Below are 19,713 nucleotides of genomic sequence, written 5' to 3'. Positions count from 1 at the left end.
CGGGTAGGTGGTATACAATTATGGATGGACGAGCGACTGCCGACACAGAGGTAGCTACAGCCGTGGACTACCGTACTGTGTCTGCTGCTAATATAGACTGGATGATAATGAGATGAAATCAATATATATATATATATAATATCACACTAGTACTGCAGCCGGACAGGTAGATATATTTATTATGTAATGACTGATGACGGACCTGCTGGACACTGTCAGCTCAGCAGCACCGCAGACTGCTACAGTAAGCTACTATAGTAGTATGTATAAAGAAGAAAGAAAAAAAAAAACCACGGGTAGGTGGTATACAATTATGGATGGACGAGTGACTGCCGACACAGAGGTAGCTACAGCCGTGGACTACCGTACTGTGTCTGCTGCTAATATAGACTGGATGATAATGAGATGAAATCAATATATATATATATAATATCACACTAGTACTGCAGCCGGACAGGTAGATATATTTATTATGTAATGACTGATGACGGACCTGCTGGACACTGTCAGCTCAGCAGCACCGCAGACTGCTACAGTAAGCTACTATAGTAGTATGTATAAAGAAGAAAGAAAAAAAAAAAACCACGGGTAGGTGGTATACAATTATGGATGGACGAGCGACTGCCGACACAGAGGTAGCTACAGCCGTGGACTACCGTACTGTGTCTGCTGCTAATATAGACTGGATGATAATGAGATGAAATCAATATATATATATATATATAATATCACTAGTACTGCAGCCGGACAGGTAGATATATTTATTATGTAATGACTGATGACGGACCTGCTGGACACTGTCAGCTCAGCAGCACCGCAGACTGCTACAGTAAGCTACTATAGTAGTATGTATAAAGAAGAAGAAAGAAAAAAAAAAAACGGGTAGGTGGTATACAATATTATATATATATATTATATACAATTTTATATATATATATATATATATATATATATATTAAACTAGTGGTGATTATTAAACTGGTGGTCAGGTCACTGGTCACACTATCAGCAACTTGCAAGTAGTACTCCTAAGCAGACAATCACAATATATATTATACTGGTGGTCAGTGTGGTCACAATGGCAGTGTGGCACTCTGGCAGCAAAAGTGTGCACTGTACGTTATATGTACTCCTGAGTCCTGCTCTCAGACTCTAACTGCTCCCCACTGTCAGTGTCTCCCCCACAAGTCAGATATACATTATACAGTCACACTATCTATCTATCACTTCAGCAAGTAGTAGTACTCCTCCTAATGCTCCCCAAAATTACTACTGTGTCTCTCTCTACTCTAGTCTCACTCTCTTCTCTATAAACGGAGAGGATGCCAGCCACGTCCTCTCCCTATGAATCTCAATGCACGTGTGAAAATGGCGGCGACGCGCGGCTCCTTATATAGAATCCGAGTCTCGCGATAGAATCCGAGCCTCGCGAGAATCCGACAGCGGGATGATGACGTTCGGGCGCGCTCGGGTTAACCGAGCAAGGCGGGAAGATCCGAGTCGCTCGGCCCCGTGTAAAAAAAAATGAAGTTCGGGCGGGTTCGGATTCCGAGGAACCGAACCCGCTCATCTCTAGTTTATACTGACAGATCATGTGACACTTAGATTGCACACAGGTGGACTTAATTTCACTAATTATGTGACTTCTGAAGGTAATTGGTTGTACCAGAACTTTTGAGGGGCTTCATAGCAAAGGGGTGAATACATATGCACATGCCAATTTTAACATTTTTATTTATAAAAATTATTTTTTATATAAATTTTTCTCATTCCACTTCACCAACTTAGACTATTTTGCGCATATCCATCACATAGAATTCAGATTAAAAAAAAAATAAAAATTACAGGTTGTAATGTAACAATATACGTAAAAAGCCAAGGGAGGTGAATATTTTAGCAAGGCACTGCAAATCATTAAATGGTTATTGAAGATTGATGACAACTTAAAGGTGATAGTCACATTTGTGGGGGCAATTTCCACCCCTCGTTTCAGCATTTGAATTGAAAATCATTGATAGTACTTTAAATGGCTAAAAATAACAAATATTGGGGGTAATTCAACTTGATGGCCGCAATGTTCTGCTCCAGTAGGGCAGAAGTAGTAGTCGTCAACACTGCAAATTGTTCCTCACACCCCTGAAGACTTGTGATGTACAGCTTACCGAAACTGGCTTGTGGTATACATACAGTATGGCCTACAATGTATTTGACCCTACTGACTATGCATTCACATGTTGCAGTAGGCCTGTGTTTTGAAAAGTAATTTGACTTTGTACAGCATTTTCAGGAAATCGTTAAAACATTTATAATAATTTGCAAAGGCTCCTGCTATGATTTGTGTTGTGAACAAATAAAAACCTTTTCTCTACAAAAAAATGTAATGCTATTACAAATGTTACTTTGAATTAGAGCATCAATTATACAAAATCCAAAGTTACAATGCAACAGCATGTCTACCACAAAAACATCTTTAATAAAACAATGTTGCCAAATTAGTTGAATCCTACGCCACACTAGTTGATATGCAGATTTAAACAAATCATCTTACCAACAATCCGACTGTCTTCCCTCTCCAAATATCTCTTCCACATTTGCTTGCCTTTCTCTGTGTCACTGATAATAAAAATATATAGATTAAGGAACCAATAGTGTTTTCTACCGTCTATGAAAATAATATAACAAAACAAACAACGGTTCTATTAAACATGATGTTTTTTTTCTATACACACAAACACACCCATACTTGCTACTACTCTGCCGGAAATTGTAAGAGACTCACGATTTTTTTGGGTAGTCCCCGACTAGAGTAAGCAGATCTCCCGCATCCCACCCACTTCATAGTGAAGTGGGGAGGATAGGAAGAAATTACTGGAACTCTGGAGCCGGGTAGAGGGGACGTGTCATTTAGCTCCACCCTGTGTAAGCGAACCAGCGAATCAGGGTGGTGGGGGCATGGCCTAATGACATGACAGCACAGCCCCCCCAAAGTGGCCAGCAGTGTCGTTTCTCCATGAGAATATAAAATATAGGTAAGTATGCATACAGTACATATCTGCAGCCCTTTTTACACAGGTTCGGACTCACACAGAGATGTACCGGTGCTGCACGCTCCGGTGATCAGTGTAAGCGAGCAATGTAGAATTGTCACTTCCAGTTGTTTTATGCATGTGAACAAGGCGCACATTTTCAGGGGAAAAAACTTGGTGCGGCCAAGTCACACCGGACCTCATGTGCCAAGAGCGGCAATTTGGTGCCACTAAAGCCACAGTATAAAAGGACACATCTGTATCTATGCTAGAAGAGAAGCTTCTCGGAGGCTTTCATGCTTTGCCTTGTAGAATATTTTCAGTAATGCTGCAGGGTAGTGGGGCCATTTAAATGTTTTATCTTATTATTTATATTTATTTATTATATTAATAAGAACGGCTCCAGGCGGCCTCCATCATCTCATATTTGCCCTTGCACACCCACAGCGGTAGACAGGAAAATGTGCAATGTTGTGGTACCGTAATCCTCAGGCTGTGCGCAGCCACGTATTGGGGTCTATTCATGAAACAGTGAAAAGTGTGTCAGTGGAGAAGTTACCCATGGCAACCAATCAGCTACTACCTATAATTTTATAAATTGAACCTTATAAATGTTACCTCAACACAGATTGGTTGCCAAGGGCAACTTCTCCACTGGCTCACTTCTGCACTCTTTTCACTGCTTCATGAACAGACCCCATTATGGGTTGCACTTGATATCCCGGCTCTCAGGATCCCGGAGCTCAGCACACCGGCGTCGGAAGCCCAACCGCCAGGATACCGACAACTATTTTCCCTCTTGGGGTATCCACGATAGCACTGGAGGGAGAATAAATAGTGCGGCAAGTGCAGCGAGACCGCGAGGGGCTCTTTTGCGCTCGCCCCACTGCCAGCAATTCGGCGGTCGGGATCCCGACAGCCAGCCAAGCATAGCAGACCCCCCATTATGACCACACATTCTCGATAACTGAGCTACACCCACTTTGTGGAACTGCGCACACAAAAAATAAACACTGTGCTGACATCTCCATTCCGTATCACTCATTACAGAAAATTACCCTCTATTTAAAAAGATATTTAAAGTAAGTACATTTTATTATCCTGATAATGTTCACAATCTTTCTGAAGTGTGATGCAACATTAGGGACTGATTGTATGTTTGCTCAGCAGAATGAAACCACAGTAAGGACATGCCATGACTCATTAAAATAATAATTAGTAATTAGTTATATAAGGAGAAATCAGTGTGATAGCTTAGCAGGCAAGTGAAATGACAAGCCTGGCAGAACTCCATGTATTTAGTCTGTTTTGGAACACTGACTTTCATGTGATACTATACAGCAATAAATAAAATCATAAACGGAAGTGGAAAAATACAAATCAGGGATAGATGAATAAAGTGATTACATATTTATTTTTTATAACTTATAGCTATTGCTTATTTATTGAGCGTAACTTGTGTGGGGCAGCGGAAATTATACAACATGTTGGGATCCATTGAAAACTCCAATGACAGCCTGCAAGTCAAACCATTATCTGGTTCATTGCCAATTTTTGTAATGTTCATTTTACAGTTAATGTTGATCAGGCAGTATTACAGATTCTGCTAAATTTGCTAAATTTGTTTATAAACAAGGTATAGGTGTGTCTGATATATGCAGACGTAAACATGCCACATAAGTTACCAATCTGGCGCTGCATGCGCCTTGTGAGTACACAACTTTGCAATTTTTGTTTACAAATTTATTTTACGTCTGTGTATTTTCCCAACTTTGCGTTGCTGGTGGCAGTGGCAGGATGACATGGGAGGTAATTCCAAGTTGATCGCAGCAGGAAATTTTTTAGCAGTTGGGCAAAACCATGTGCACTGCAGGGGGGGCAGATATAACATGTGCAGAGAGAGATAGATTTGGGTGTGGTGAGTTCAATCTGCAATCTAAATTGCAGTGTAAAAATAAAGCAGCCAGTATTTACCCTGCACAGAACCAAAATAACCCACCCAAATCTAACTCTCTCTGCACATGTTATATCTGCCCCCCCTGCAGTGTACATGGTTTTGCCCAACTGCTAAAAAATTTCCTGCTGCGATCAACTTGGAATTACCCCCATGGTTCACCTAAGAAGCGGTGTGGCCGGTAGGTTGCAGCAGACATACCCACCTTGCCGGGAAACTCTCCCCAAATTCGAAAGTCTCCCAGCAGTTCTGGGAGAGTGAGCAAGTAAAAACTACATGCTATTAATAAAAACGTGCATATATAATAATCCATATTGTCTTCTCATCCTGTGCAACTTACATCAGGTGGTCCAGGTCCTGGTGGGAGTATTTGGATCTGACTGTCACCCTGTTTACTTCATTGTGTAATCCATCCAGAAGAAATCTCAGGAATTCCTGCGCATCTTGCTGACTGCAAAACAAAAAAAGCAAAATGAGAACCTCAGAACTTTGAAGTGAGCTCTTAGAAACTGACTTCCGGGTAATTTGTTTGCAATTATATATTTGGGCTTATTTAAAGAGCCTTGAGTAGTAAGCCAAACTGCTATTTAGTACCTGCAGGAACAGAGGTCCTGGTTACTTGCGCTAACTACAAGTCTGTCACCATGGTTACCATAATTCAAATTTGAATGCGGTTTCATGTGTCTGAATGGCGTCCTGCTTCTCCGACCTGTTGAACTGCTTCTGTCAGCTCCTGCACATCACTTCCATTAATCATAGTGATCCCCGGTTTCCCCAATGTACTGCTGAGATTTTAGGAAGCAATCCTTTCACATCTACAGTATACCAGGGGACCAAGGATCACTTTGCTAAATGGAAGGGAAATGATGGATGCAATATTATCAGTTTGACTGCTTGGAAGAAAAAGGACTCTGTTAACGCTATAGAAGTCAGTATAGCAGAGAGTTATTCTAGGTGTTGGCTATGATAGGGGATCAATATTTTGGCACATAGACCATTATTTCCTAGTCACCCCCCCTGATAATTACAGGTATGTAACTGTTGTACAGTCAGGAAAGTGGATACCCCCAGGTCAGAGGCAGAACTCTGGGAGGCAACGGAGTCATCTGCCGCCGGGCTCCTGCTCTGAAGGGGGGCACCTCTCCTCCTATTCTGTGACACCATTGAATTAAGTTAAGTGATAGCTGCCACTATCTCTTCAGTGGCCCACTTCCTCACTGGTCCCTGCACCTTACAAATCACACCCTTTTTATTATACTGAATATACACATTTTACAAGTATCACACCCAGGATTAGAAACCACAACCTATTACATTGTAAGCACTGTTTGCTCCTGTATAGGAAATATGAGAATTTTAACTATATGAAGTTACTTATCTAACAATTACACATAACTTCATATAGTTAGAATTCTCATGCTACCTCTACAGGAGCAAATAACTCCATCAGTAAAGAAATGTAACAGGTCATGGGTTCTAATCCTGGGTATGACTGCTAAGAAATGTGTGATTTAAAATAAAATACAGTATATACATTTTTTTCAGAACGCTCCACACACACACACACACACACACACACACACACACATATATACACGCACACATACATACATATATTTATCTTAATATAGGAAATAGGGGGGCACCAATATTTATCTTGCCTCCGGGCAACTGTGACGAACTTACGCCACTGCCCCAAGTTCTGAAGGTACTGTATTGCAGTTTTATTATTGGACGGTACGTTCTCCTGCCATATGCCGAATCTCAGGCACTGGATTTTTACAGGGGCCTTATGAAAATAATATTACTATCACATGAATATTATTCACTTTAAACAGAGACCTATGCCGCAATTTGTGTAGGCTGCTGGAACTACTTCATTTCAGCTTTAATTGAACTGCCATAGCATTATCAGTCACTAACTCGATCCACTATGTCATATTTATTCTATTGGGTTATCAATCATAGAAAAAGACTTATGGTGTGTACACACGGTGAGATTTTTTCCTCCGATTTTGACTATATAGTCAAAATCGTAAGAAAAGTTAGTGCAAATCACAAGTGCGATCCTGATTCGATGCCGATGCGCGGTCCCCGTGCGGTCGGCATCGCAAGAATAAATAGACTGTGCAGGCAAGTCAATTTTGACTATCTCTATAGAAGAGATAGTCAAAATTGACACTTAGACAAAATCGCCCATAGTCAGTATCGCAAGCACATAATGAGTGTGCTTGCGATACTGACTATGTGCCGACCTAGCCCCCGTCGCATAGTGAGATCATGCATAGCTCGAATTTCACCGTGTGTATGGGCCATTAGAAGCGTACATTACAGTATTTATCACATCCACAGTTGTAATGTGATAATTATGCTCCCGACTTGGTAGGGACCGTCCGGCAGTACATGTGTCAGTAGGCGCTGATGGAGGAGTAATCCTTAGGCTATTATGGGCTAACATTTGCTGAAGATGGCGTTAGCTGTCGGGGTTGGCGTCACAATCCAGAGCTTTGCAGATTTGATAATATACTGTAGCATATTATTGCCTTAATAAGTATGATCAAAGTTACAAAGCATTTACTTTAGGAAAGTTTTAATATAATGGTCCCCAACATATCTGCAACTCCAAAGCGGATAAACATGTCTAACTTTTCTGCTTAACACATCTCTGATAAAGGAATAATAATACAACAGTAATAATACAACAATAATAATGGCCCTCATTCCGAGTTGTTCGCTCGCAAGCTGCTTTTAGCAGCTTTGCACACGCTAAGCCGCCGCCTACTGGGAGTGAATCTTAGAAGAATCGCAATATTGCGAAAAGACTTCTCTGTGCAGTTTCTGAGTAGCTCGAGACTTACTCTTCCAGTGCGATCAGTTCACTGCTTGTCGTTCCTGGTTTGACGTCACAAACACACCCATCGTTCGCCCAGACACTCCTCCGTTTCTCCAGCCACTCCCGCGTTTTTCCCAGAAACGGTAGCGTTTTTTAACACACACCCATAAAACGGCCTGTTTCCGCCCAGAAACACCCACTTCCTGTCAATCACATTACGAACACCAGAACGAAGAAAAAACCTCGTAATGCCGTGAGTAAAATACCTAACTGCATAGCAAATTTACTTGGCGCAGTCGCACTGCGAACATTGCGCATGCGCAATTAGTTGAAAATCGCTGCGATGCGAAGAAAATTACCGAGCAAACAACTCGGAATGACCACCAATATTGCTGCAAATGCTAAGATGACAGTGAATGTGCCATTTTTTGTTACTCTGAAACAACACATGCTTGTATATTAGGTATTAGTAAGTGTTTACAGACACTCATTCTATTTGGCAGATTGCTGCTATAGTCACTGCAGTGATCTCCTGAGTCATACACACAGTCTGTTTCATATATTGCAAACATACTCCGTGCTAAATATCCTTGTGGCTACGCTATTATATAGGGCAATGCAATAGTAATAAATAAGTTATCTATAGTCAACACATACAATTTCTAGTCTATTATTTTTAGGGTCGGTTTTTACAGTTTGTGGAAACGCGCCATTTATTGTACGATTGTAAAATCCACAGAGCCAGGTAACCATGGAAAATGGATTAGAACAAATTTTTGTATATTTTTTTATTATTATTATTATTGGCAGGGAGACATATCATTTAAATGATCTATTGCTGGTGAATCAAAGAGTTGGGTTCACTTGAAAGTCAAATTAACTTTATTATTTAATTTAGCCTTATAAAGTAATTTGCATGTTTCACTCGTATTTCGCAAATACTAATCATTTTATTTTACTGTTATTTATTCTTTACAATGGTGCCTTAGTACAGTTGTGCACAGATTTCTTAAATTCCTGGCCAAAGCATTTCAGTGGGGTCTGGACATTCATAGGCTTCATACATCTGTAGATTTGCAAGGGGTGTGGTTCACCAAATCGACAGTGTCTAGGTCGACAATGTTTAGGTCGACCACTATAGGTCGACAGTCACTAGGTCGACATGGATGGAAGGTCGACAGGGTTTCTAGGTCGACATGTGCTAGGTCGACAGGTCTAAAGGTCGACATGAGGATTTTTTTTTTGTCGTTTTCTTCGTAGAGTGACCGGGATCCCAAATTAGTGCACCGCGTCCCCTCGCATGGCTCGCTTCCCTCGCCATGCTTCGGGCATGGTGCCTTCGCTCCGCTACCGCTTCGCTCGGCACACTTTACAGTTCCAATCGTAGTCCACGTGGATCGTTAAGTATGAAAAAATTCAAAAAAAGAAAAAAATGTGAAAAACCCATGTCGACCTTTAGACCTGTCGACCTAGCACATGTCGACCTAGAAACCCTGTCGACCTTCCATCCATGTCAACCTAGTGACTGTCGACCTATAGTGGTCGACCTAAACATTGTCGACCTAGACACTGTCGATCTTCAGACCGGATCCCATTTGCAAGTGTAGGGTTATAGCCCCATTGCACCTATAGAACAGACGGGCCTCACGTATTGTTTTGGAATACTCTGATATAAAGAATTCAAGATTATTAAGTGTCAAAGGGGGTGATTGAGACCTGATTGCTGATGTGCATTTTTTCGCACAGCGGGCAATCAGGTCCTAACTGCACATGCGCAGGCACCGCAATGCGCACTCCAGTCGGACAACAACAAAGGGCATCGCCGAACACCGACAGGATGGTGCGAAAAATCCGATCGCACGGGCGTTTGCAAGGTGACTGACAGGAAGAGGCCGTTTCTGGGTGGTAACTGGCCGTCTACTGGGAGTGTCTGGAAAAAAGCAGGCGTACCTACGCGTTTTCAGGGAGGGTGCGCACAGACTGCACATGGTGGATTTTAGCAGCTCGGCGTACACATGCGATCGCACACTTGCACGGCGAATTTATGCTCCCCCTGGAGGCGGTGACTATCTGAACGCAGGACAGTAAAGTTAGCAGCAAAGCGATCAGGTCTGAATTACCCACAACGTTTTGTGGCACTAACGTCAATCCATCACACCTTCACTACTGTGCTTTTTGTGGTGCTACAGTATGTGGTTTTGTTTTTCTTGCGGCAAACATGGAGCTGTGCACTAAAACCGCAGAACTCCTATTTGGTGTTATCTGTCCAGAGAAAAATGTTCCGGAAGTCTTCTATTTTGTTCACATGCAACTTTACAAGCCTGAGATATTATACAGTTTTGGAGGGATTTTTTTTTTTTTTTTTTGAGAGAGAGAAGATTCTGTACTTGTTCATACTTTTTCTGAAGATGCGGGTCAATGGTAGACCCGGGTCCGGTGTGAAGGGTGACAGCCTGGAAATAGCCCAGGTCATCAACCATGCGTGAAAGGTGGTGACCGCCGGCTTCAACCCATGCTCTGTGTCCCGGGTACGAGCCGTGTTGAAGCCAGGGTTTTATGACTGAAAGGGGTACAACACCCATGATGCTCCCGTGAGGTGATAACTGCTGAAATCTGCAAGAGCCGTCCACATCGCCACATTGTATGCTACTTGTTCGAATTGTTTCACTTTTACAAGCATTCTGGTGAGAACCATTTATTTGCAATGCCCAATAATCAATATACATTTAGGTAAGTGCATTTTCAACATGAAAGACTTTACAGGCACAAGTAAGCTGATACATAGGCTACAACAAGGCCAGACTGGCCCCCTGGCACTTGGGGCAGATGCCTAATGGGCCAGCCTGACCCAAAAGCCTGGCCAAGCAGCTCCGCCTCTCAGCGCTATGCTCCGCTCAGAGACACAGAGACATTCCTTGAGGCCACACACCCCCGACTCTCAACATGCAACCATGAGCAATGGCCATTATTATTATTTATTATTACATTTTATTTATAAGGCGCCACATGTGTTTCGCAGCGCCGTACAAAGGACAGTACAGTGGACAAAACATTGCATTACAGTAAATAAATAACAGAAATAGAGTACAGGTAACAGAGCACCACCCTTCTCAATACATAATACAGCTAAGATGTAAGTATTGAGGGAGTGATCATCGTACTACTAGAGGCTGGTGGCCATAGATGGAGATGAGCCTTTACTAGCAGGATAAAGATGGTCGTTGAGTAGGGGAGAGCTGTGAGTGAAATGTGTTGAGACGAGGGCTTAGATAACAAGAGGAAAGAGGGCCCTGCTATGAAGAGCTAACAATCTAATGGGGAGGGGCGGCAGATAGATGACAAGAGGTGCAGGCAAGTGGGAGGTAGCCTGATGGCAGTATGCAAGCAAAGTATGCAAGCACGGCATGATGCAGGGGGGTGGAGGCGCGGCTTCAGCACTGGGTTATGCATCGGGAGGCCATGTTCCTTTCTGGCGCTCTCACCCAGAGGGATGTTAGGGCTGAAACAGAATCCCAGTCCATCCCTGGGCTTGCTATTTTAATCCTATTTTCATTTATTCATGGAATGGTTATTATTGTTCTGAAACAGATTTATTTTTAATTTTACTTGATAAAGCTGTATGTGATATTGGGTCTAATTCAGACCTGTTCGCTCGCTAGGGATTTTTTTTGCAGTCCTGCGTTCGCATAGTAACCGCCCAGAGGGGAGTGTATTTTCGCTTTGCAAGTGTGCGAACGCATGTGTAGCAGAGCTGTACAAACAGATTTTGTGCAGTCTCTGAGTAGCCCAGGACTTACTCAGCCGCTGCGATCACTTCAGCCTGTCCGGGACCGGAATTAACATCAGGAACCCTCCCTGCAAACGCTTGGACACGCCTGTGTTTTTCAAAACACTCCCAGAAAACGATCAGTTGCCACCCACAAACGCCTTCTTCCTGTCAATCTCCTTGCGATCGCTCATGTGAATGGATCCTTTGCACAAACCCATCACTGAGTAGCGATCCGCTTTGTACCCGTGCGACGCGCCTGCGCATTGTCTGACCTGATCGCCCGCTGTACGACAATGCAGCCTAGCGATTAGGTCTGAATTAGCCCCATTGTTTCTATCACTATGGATAATTGTATGTATAAAGTACCAGCAGTCCTTGATATATAATGCATAATCCCTACTGTAACAACAGACATTTGTATATTTATTGCAGTCAGGAGTCATGAACATCGTCTCTTACTTGTATCCCATGAAACGTGGGGCGTATCTTTGTATCTGTGTTTTAAATTCCGAAGGGCTCACTACCTCATTGGCCGAGCTTGTCCATATTGCTTGGAGCAGATGTGCAAACTCTACAGAGAAGAAAGGAAGAAAGAAAATGACGTGGAGCCCAATTCTGTCTGTGGGGTAGGTGTATCAAACCTTAGAGAGAGATGAAGTGCCAACCGATCAGCCTCTGTCATATTTCAAACACAGCCTGTAAAATGGCAGTTAAAAGCTGATTGGTTGGTACTTTATCTCTCTCCACTTTATCTCTGCCAAAGATTTGATGCATCTCCCCCTGTATCATCAAGAGAAAATAAAATCAGTTCAGTGAATGCACATTTATTTCTTTGCATAATTTAATATCACTGAACCTAATTCATGTTTGTACACAATGGCTGATGTTCATGCAACGGAGTAATTGCATGCGCGAGGGTGCCACTGCAATCCTGCTCGCGCCAAGAACCTTGTTGCAGAGTGATTGACAGGAAGTGGCCATTTGGAGATGTTATTGGGGAGTGGTTGGGAAAACACGGGCATCTCGTGGCCATTTTGGGAGCGTGCATCTTCTGATGGCTGCGTGATCACATGTACAAATATATGGCGTCTCGGTTGCTACCAATGTGGCCAGTCTGCGCAGCCATAGACCAATCCTTAGCTGTGATGTTCTACATAATTCTGGGGTGTGGTATAATAGATAGACAGTGTCTAGTTAGACAAGTCAATAGATAGACATCATATGTTAGACAGACATTAGGTCGACAGGGTCAAAAGGTCGACATGAAACCCGTAGACAGTACAAAAGGTCGACAAGGTCAAAGGTCGACAGGGTCAAAAGGTCGACATGAAAATGGTCGACATAAAAAAGGTAAACACCATGTTTTTTGCATTTTTGTGGTTGGTGTGGATAGTTTTGTCATCTGGGAACCCCAATTGTAGAAAGGCATACCCTCGCGGGGCTCACTGCTCTCGCCATACTTCGGGCTCGGTGGCTCGCTGCACTCGCCACAAGGTTTATAACCAACTCTATGCCGACATGGATAGAGAAAGTATGAAATAGTCCAAAACCATGTTACATTTAAAAAAAACATTTGTCTATCTTTTTTATGTCGACCATTTTTGTCGACCTTTTGACCCTATCGACCTTTTGTACTGTCTACCTTTTTCATGTCGACCTTTTGACCCTGTCGACCTAATGTCTGTCTAACATATGGTGTCTATCTATTGACTTTCTAACTAGACACTGTCTATCTATCAACCGGATACCATAATTGTGTATGGTCTCCGAATGCGTACGCAATTGCGAATGAGTTTGCGATGAGTCCGGTGGGCGTCTCTTTTCATTTCTGGGCGAGAGCTCCACTTACTAACATTAGCAGCTCCGTAGCATAGAGAATCGCAATTGCATTTGCATACAAACATGAATTAGGGCCATAGTTTCATATATCTCTTTTACGACACAGTAATGGGCCCTACACACTGGCCGACATCACTGCACGATATGAACGATCTCGTTCATTAATGAACGAGATAACGTTCATATCGTGCAGTGTGGAGGCACCAGCGATGAACGATGCGCGGCCCCGCGCTCGTTCATCGCTGATGCCATGTCGGCTGTGCATGCAGGCCAATATGGACGAGATCGTCCATATTTGCCTGCATGTCTACGGAGCCGGGTGACGGGGGGAGTGAAGAAACTTCACTCCCCCCCCCCCACCGCCGGGTCGCCCGTCGGCTGTATTGCCCGTCGGCCGTATCGGCCGTTGGGCACCTCGGCGGCACATTGCGATATATGTAGGGCCTATAAGTCTCCTGTACTTCATTGTGAATAAATAATCTGTCCCAGTGTATGTCTCTTACAGCGCATGGCAAGTGTTTACATTTATCCCTAGGTGTGACTATGACTCTTCCCACGTATTGTTCTAATTACATTTATTTAGTTCCATCTCTTAGCAGCTTGTCGTCTCTGTGTTTACTACAGTAAATGACTCACACCGAAAACAGAAGCGTCGTAACACATGGAGTGCATCAGACAGCAATGTACAACATTCCGGGGAAGAGGTTTTATATCATATAAGCTACAGCATGTATTTTATCACATACGTCATTACAGTCTTCTGACATCACTACTTCCCGTGTGAGTTTCTGCCTACTAAATATGAGCACAACATTCGTGTTGTTATAAATATGAACACACTCGTGCAGATGGACCAACGATCATACAAAGTTATAGGAACTGGATGAGTAAGAAAGGAGAGCTGCCTGTTATGTCAGGATAGGTAAAATATATAAACACAAAGAAAACAACTAGGAATTCACAAACTAAAAATGTAGTTCGACAGGATAAAAAGAAAATAACATGACATGTAAAATAACATCTATATGTGATGCACTATAAATAATGCATAACAAAAAACCCATAATAAATCTACAGACCAAAATAATACAATATGAATGTATTATAGCATTGCATGACGGAGATCCCCAAATAATGGCAAGGGTCCCATGTTATGCTTGCCGACACTGTATGCCTCCCTTTCAGGAGATTCTGGATGTTGATGACCAATTGGGATGTTCGGAGGGTTGGGATTCAGCAGGGTGGATGGCTAGCATGTGAGTTTATTATAAGTATTCTTATTAGCTGTGTTTAGTGCTTGGAGTGTGCCCCTGCATTTTCTCTTTTTTTTTCTGGGTGGAACTGCAAGTCTCAGTATGGTAGCACCTCTCATTATGTTTAGAATCAGGGTGTGCCGTCAAGGCTCCCCTGCCCCATATATATTATATATTGTATACATGTGTACACTTGAAGGTGGAGACTCCTTCAGTCTGGACTAGTACCCCTCTCATCTACCCCAGGTGTTTTTAGTTAGCATGGTTCCTAACATTTACAGACTGCATATTGGAAAGGGCTCTATGAATGGTATGTCCTGAATAAATGTATATCATTTCTCAGTTTTAGGGAAAGTTTGGGATGTGGAGCCCCCTAGGTTGGTGTGGGAAGGCTGCTTTGAGTCATCATATTGTAAAACTTAAATCAAGCACTTTGTAGCACCTTTCCACCTATGAAACACTTTCAACACACAGCTGCTGCTTCTTCTTAATGTAACACATTTAACACATAAATGCTATCTCTCACTAGTGTGATGACTTGGGCACTTGGCTTGTGCTGTCCTTAGGGGGTCTCAGGCTCTGAACTTCAAACTTAGGTGTTAGAGACCCACCAGATGAGGTCACCTGGTTGTGGTTGGTGGGCTCATATGTTTGGCCAAAATTATGCTAAGCATCTCAATTTTACTATATGTTAAATTGCAGAGTTTATTAAAATTATTCTAATTAGCAGTGTTTAGTGCTTGGAGTGTGCACGTGCATTTTCTCTTTTTTACTATATAGAACTACAGACAAAGATAAACAAAATAATAAAATAATAAAGTATTATAGCGTTGCATTACAGTTATCCACAAATTATGGCAAGGGTCCCATGTATGCTTACTGACTTTGTATGCCTCTATTTCAGGAGATTCCTGCAGTTGTCCAATTGGGATGTTCGGAGGTTTGGGATTTAGGAAGGTGGATGGCCAGCATGTCATCGTTGCTCCCCCCATCCCCAGCCTCTATACGAATCACAACATCACGCAGTTGGGGCGAGTCTAAGTCATGTATTAAAATCCTACTATCATTTTATTATGGTGTTTGTTCTGAATTGTAAAGTATTTCAGAATATGGTGAGGCCATAGAATTTTTTTTTATAATAAATGAGGGTTAATATTTAAAGGGCCCATGATGTAGGATGCTTTCCTTAGTGGATTTTCATAACAGATATTAATTGGATTTCCAACTTACTGTTTATGTCTGATTTGGTTATTTTCTTAATCTTTTCCTCTATTATTATTTTTTTGTATGCCCCCTCTGTGGCATTGTTATTGGTTTTCATTTTAGGAATGTCTGTCCCTGTTAGTGTGTTAAACATTGGCCAGAGTCTAGGTTCATTCATGGGAAGCTTTGTCTCCCATTGTGGCCAAAGATTTCAGGAAAATGCTAACACCGCTTGAGTGATAAGAACCACAGACACTGATGAACTAGGGCCAACATTGCCTCTTTCAAAGCAAGCCTGTTGGTCCCATACTTAGGAAAAATTATGAAGAAAAAGCACGACTGGGCAGAGGACCTAAGATTTTAAAATGTATCCCCTCATCAAGATACCTTTTACCCATAAGCGAATATGTTTCCAAAAGAGCAACATGAGAACTTTTGTCACACATGTTCCTGGTTGGGGAGCAAATCTGTCATATGGCCAGCTTATTACCTGGCCTGGTGGCCGATTGCTTTTTTGGGGATTTCCAGGGAGAGCAAAAGACTGATGCCTTGAAGAGGATCATTTTGATTTCCCTGAAACCCAAAAGTAGGGTAACCTCAGCATCCTGGATTGGAAGCATTAATGGACTCTTAGCGCCAGTGGCTTTGCTGTTAATTTTGTCCAATTCCAGCCCAAAAAGGACAATTCTCTCCAATGGCAAAGATGACAGAACACATTTGGACACAGTGCCTGCTCCTCATGATGTGATCCAGAATATTCTTCTGCAAACAAATACAAATTTATGGACTGCATCAAATCTGCATCGACCATAGCCTCGCCCAGATATTCAAATGCATTGCTCATGAGGTCTACAAAGGGCAACCTGGTTTACCAGATAGTAGGCCTTATGCAATCTGTTCTGACCATTGTTTTAATTGAATTGTTTGGCCATGCAGATGATAGAATGGACATGGAAGTTGCAACAGAAGCTACAAAAAGGATAGAGCTTAAAATCACTTTGCACATTTTAGCCATGCTGTCCTTAAACGAGGCAGCATTGAGGATAGGAATTGTTTATTTAGAGAGGCGTGAGAAGGGGATATCCACCTTTGGAGGGAACTCCCATGTCCCGGGGTCAGAAAGTAGATACAGTAAATATTTCTTTATCACACCTAGGAAAGGCATCAACAAGACATTAAGGAGTCCATTCATCAGCCAGTAATAAAACTTGTTGTGAATGATAAAACACATTGTGTATGATAAATGGTGCTTCAGCCAATCAGCTCCCAATTGTAATTTTTTAACCATAAGAGTTAGGAGCTGATTGGCTGGAGCATCATTACACGCAATGGGTTTTAAATCGCTAAAAATGGTTGATAACTGGGCCCCTTAATGTTTTGTTTTCCTTTTCAATAAGGATACTATGTCACCCTGGTTCCAACTGGTCTGTGCACGTGCACTGGCTGCAGTGCGCGTGCACAACCCTTCTCCTTGCGGCCACATCCTGGAAGGATGCGACCGTAAGATGATTTAAAGTGGAGGACGTTCAGGGGCGGTAACGAAGAACTTTGCGGATGTGGCGGGTCGAACGGGGTGTTCCAGGAGTGTTTTCAGGGGGGGCGGTGGGTCGCCATATGCAGCCGTTTCAATTAAAAAAATGGCAGCGGGCAGCCTGACAGCGCAGTAAGTCTGCGCTGCCAGGGGTCAACCTTAATTCGGTGTGTCGGCAATTACATTGTGGATGCATCATGAGGCGGCACCACACACATGCTGGGCGGCCTGGCCTTGTGTTGGGCAGCCCCCAGCATGTGAGGAGATGGACGCAGATCTTGTTGCGTATGCAGCAATATGCGTCCATCTCTTAATAACCCCCTACGTCCAGTAAATTAAGGGCCTTACTAAAAGCAAGCACCAGTTTGTCTACACTGTTTGCTTCAATATACAAATTTAAATCAAGTGGAAAATCACCTTCCCCTTCAGAAGAAACGCCAAGACAGCCAATCCTGGAAACATGGGGCTGAAGATATTGTCTAGTTTGCAGTATCAGCATGGGATCATGGGAATAATTGGTATAAATAATATAAAAAATGATTAACCTTATGGGAAACTTTTTTTAATGGACAGGAACTATTCCCTTGTGTACCCTACTAATGGTGGCCACGCTGGGATTCCTATATGATGGTTGCTGGGAGAAACGTGGTGTTCCGCTGCTCTCAGTGGAGTGAGCAGGAGCAGACTGTGGATCGGGAAGAGAGGTGAGGAGTCTGTCTCTGGAAAGTTGCCACCTGAGACAATATTCTCGCTTATGTAAGTGAGCGGTGGATGGGAGACACCGGCAGAAGGTGTCTCTGCACTCAAGACGGCGGCTGAGTCATTAGCATATTTTTTCACAGGTTCTCTGCGAATGAAATCTTAGTAGATGGCAGGTCTTTTAGTGGATAAAGTGACCCAAGGTTCCCAAATTCTTATACTGGTCCCATATCTTATTCCAGTCTACGTAGTTGAATAATCTTATCTAAACAGCAGGCCATCAAGGAAAGCCAATCAGAAGCAATCATTAAGCAGCTGGAGAAAAGCTTATTACACATCGACTTTCTCTTTTACATCAAAATTGCCACATTAACCTATAACTGATTTACAGCATTTTATTACTGGTTGGTAATCTAGCTACCCTATGCCACTTTAACAGCTCTCTTGCTAAAGTTCACAGTTTGTAACTTACTGCGCTGTAAGGCGTCATGTGATGCTGCAAGTGACTGGAGTTATTAGAAGGCGTTCGTTAGGTGGATGACCTCTTGGAAACCTGCTTTGCCAGTTTCATGCCTTGGAGCATCTGCTGCGATATAACCCTAATGCTTTATTTCCTATTGTGTGCAGATAACTTTAAAGCTGTCATGTTTAATAAATATTAGACTACAACAATCCGATGTGGCTTGTGATCTATTTCTAGGTTGTCACTGAAAAATACAGTGGAACCCTATAGGATATATAAGTATACTTGTTATTTCTTACATATCCTAAATAGATGTACAATAAGTGCATTAACTCTGACAGTGGTTGTCAAACTGGGTGCCCTTGCAGGGGTGCCACAGGGGGTGAAACTTTTGGCATAAGGGTGCAGTCTATTCACCGCTGCTCAGCAGCAAGTGAGAGAGGATCTCCCAACTGCCCCCTCCCCCCACCGCGGAACACTGCGACTTGCGGGTGGGACAGCGAGACAGTCCCAGAAAAACAGGACTGTCCCGCCAAAATCGGGACATTTGGGAGGTATGTATTACTAAGGGGCCCTACTCACTGGCCGACCCGCCGCCGAGCTGCCCGACGGCGGATACGGACGACGAGCGACCCGGCGGCGGGGGGGCAGTGACGGGGGGAGTGAAGTTTCTTCACTCCCCCCGTCACGCGGCTGCATTGAAGTGCAGGCAAATATGGACGATATCGTCCATATTGGCCTGCATGCACAGCCGACGGGAGACCAGCGATGAACGAGCGCGGGGCCGCGCATCGTTCATCGCTGGAGTCTCCACACTGAAAGATATGAACGAGTTCTCGTTCATTTATGAACGAGATCGTTCATATCTTTCAGAAAATCGGCATGTGTGTAGGGCCTATAACAATGTATACAATACCCCTCACGTAACACAAAATGATCTGCTCCTGATCTTCCAACTGTTTCAGTACAGGTCTGCAAGACGATCTATCGAGCCCAGTTACTAGGGGGCATGTCCCTTTGTGTATGACCACGTCTTGTTGAGAATACCACCGCCCTCGTTATATGCTGAGTGCCACTCAGAAGGAGGCTTGGTCGTGACATCTTGCAGAGTGCTGGTAACGTCTCCCCCCCCAGATGGTAACT

The 19,713-nt window shown here is 43.1% G+C and overlaps 1 protein-coding gene across 3 annotated transcripts in view; it reads right to left on the bottom strand.

The window, feature by feature from the left end:
• The window catches only part of USP2 (ubiquitin specific peptidase 2), a 135,061-nt gene that overhangs the window by 19,498 nt on the left and 95,850 nt on the right, over positions 1–19,713 (bottom strand). For all 3 annotated transcript variants that reach the window (XM_063943516.1, XM_063943517.1, XM_063943518.1), the window contains 3 exons: positions 12,042–12,153; positions 5,321–5,431; positions 2,549–2,613 (listed from right to left, as the gene is read on the bottom strand). In XM_063943516.1, the coding sequence (XP_063799586.1) occupies positions 2,549–2,613; positions 5,321–5,431; positions 12,042–12,153 (288 nt within the window). The remainder of the gene's footprint in view (positions 1–2,548; positions 2,614–5,320; positions 5,432–12,041; positions 12,154–19,713) is intronic.

This window comes from Pseudophryne corroboree, chromosome 10 (genome assembly GCF_028390025.1).
Source record: "Pseudophryne corroboree isolate aPseCor3 chromosome 10, aPseCor3.hap2, whole genome shotgun sequence".
Taxonomy (NCBI): domain Eukaryota; kingdom Metazoa; phylum Chordata; class Amphibia; order Anura; family Myobatrachidae; genus Pseudophryne; species Pseudophryne corroboree.
Note: the sequence above shows the minus strand (reverse complement) of the source record. Positions and strands in the feature narration are given on the sequence as shown.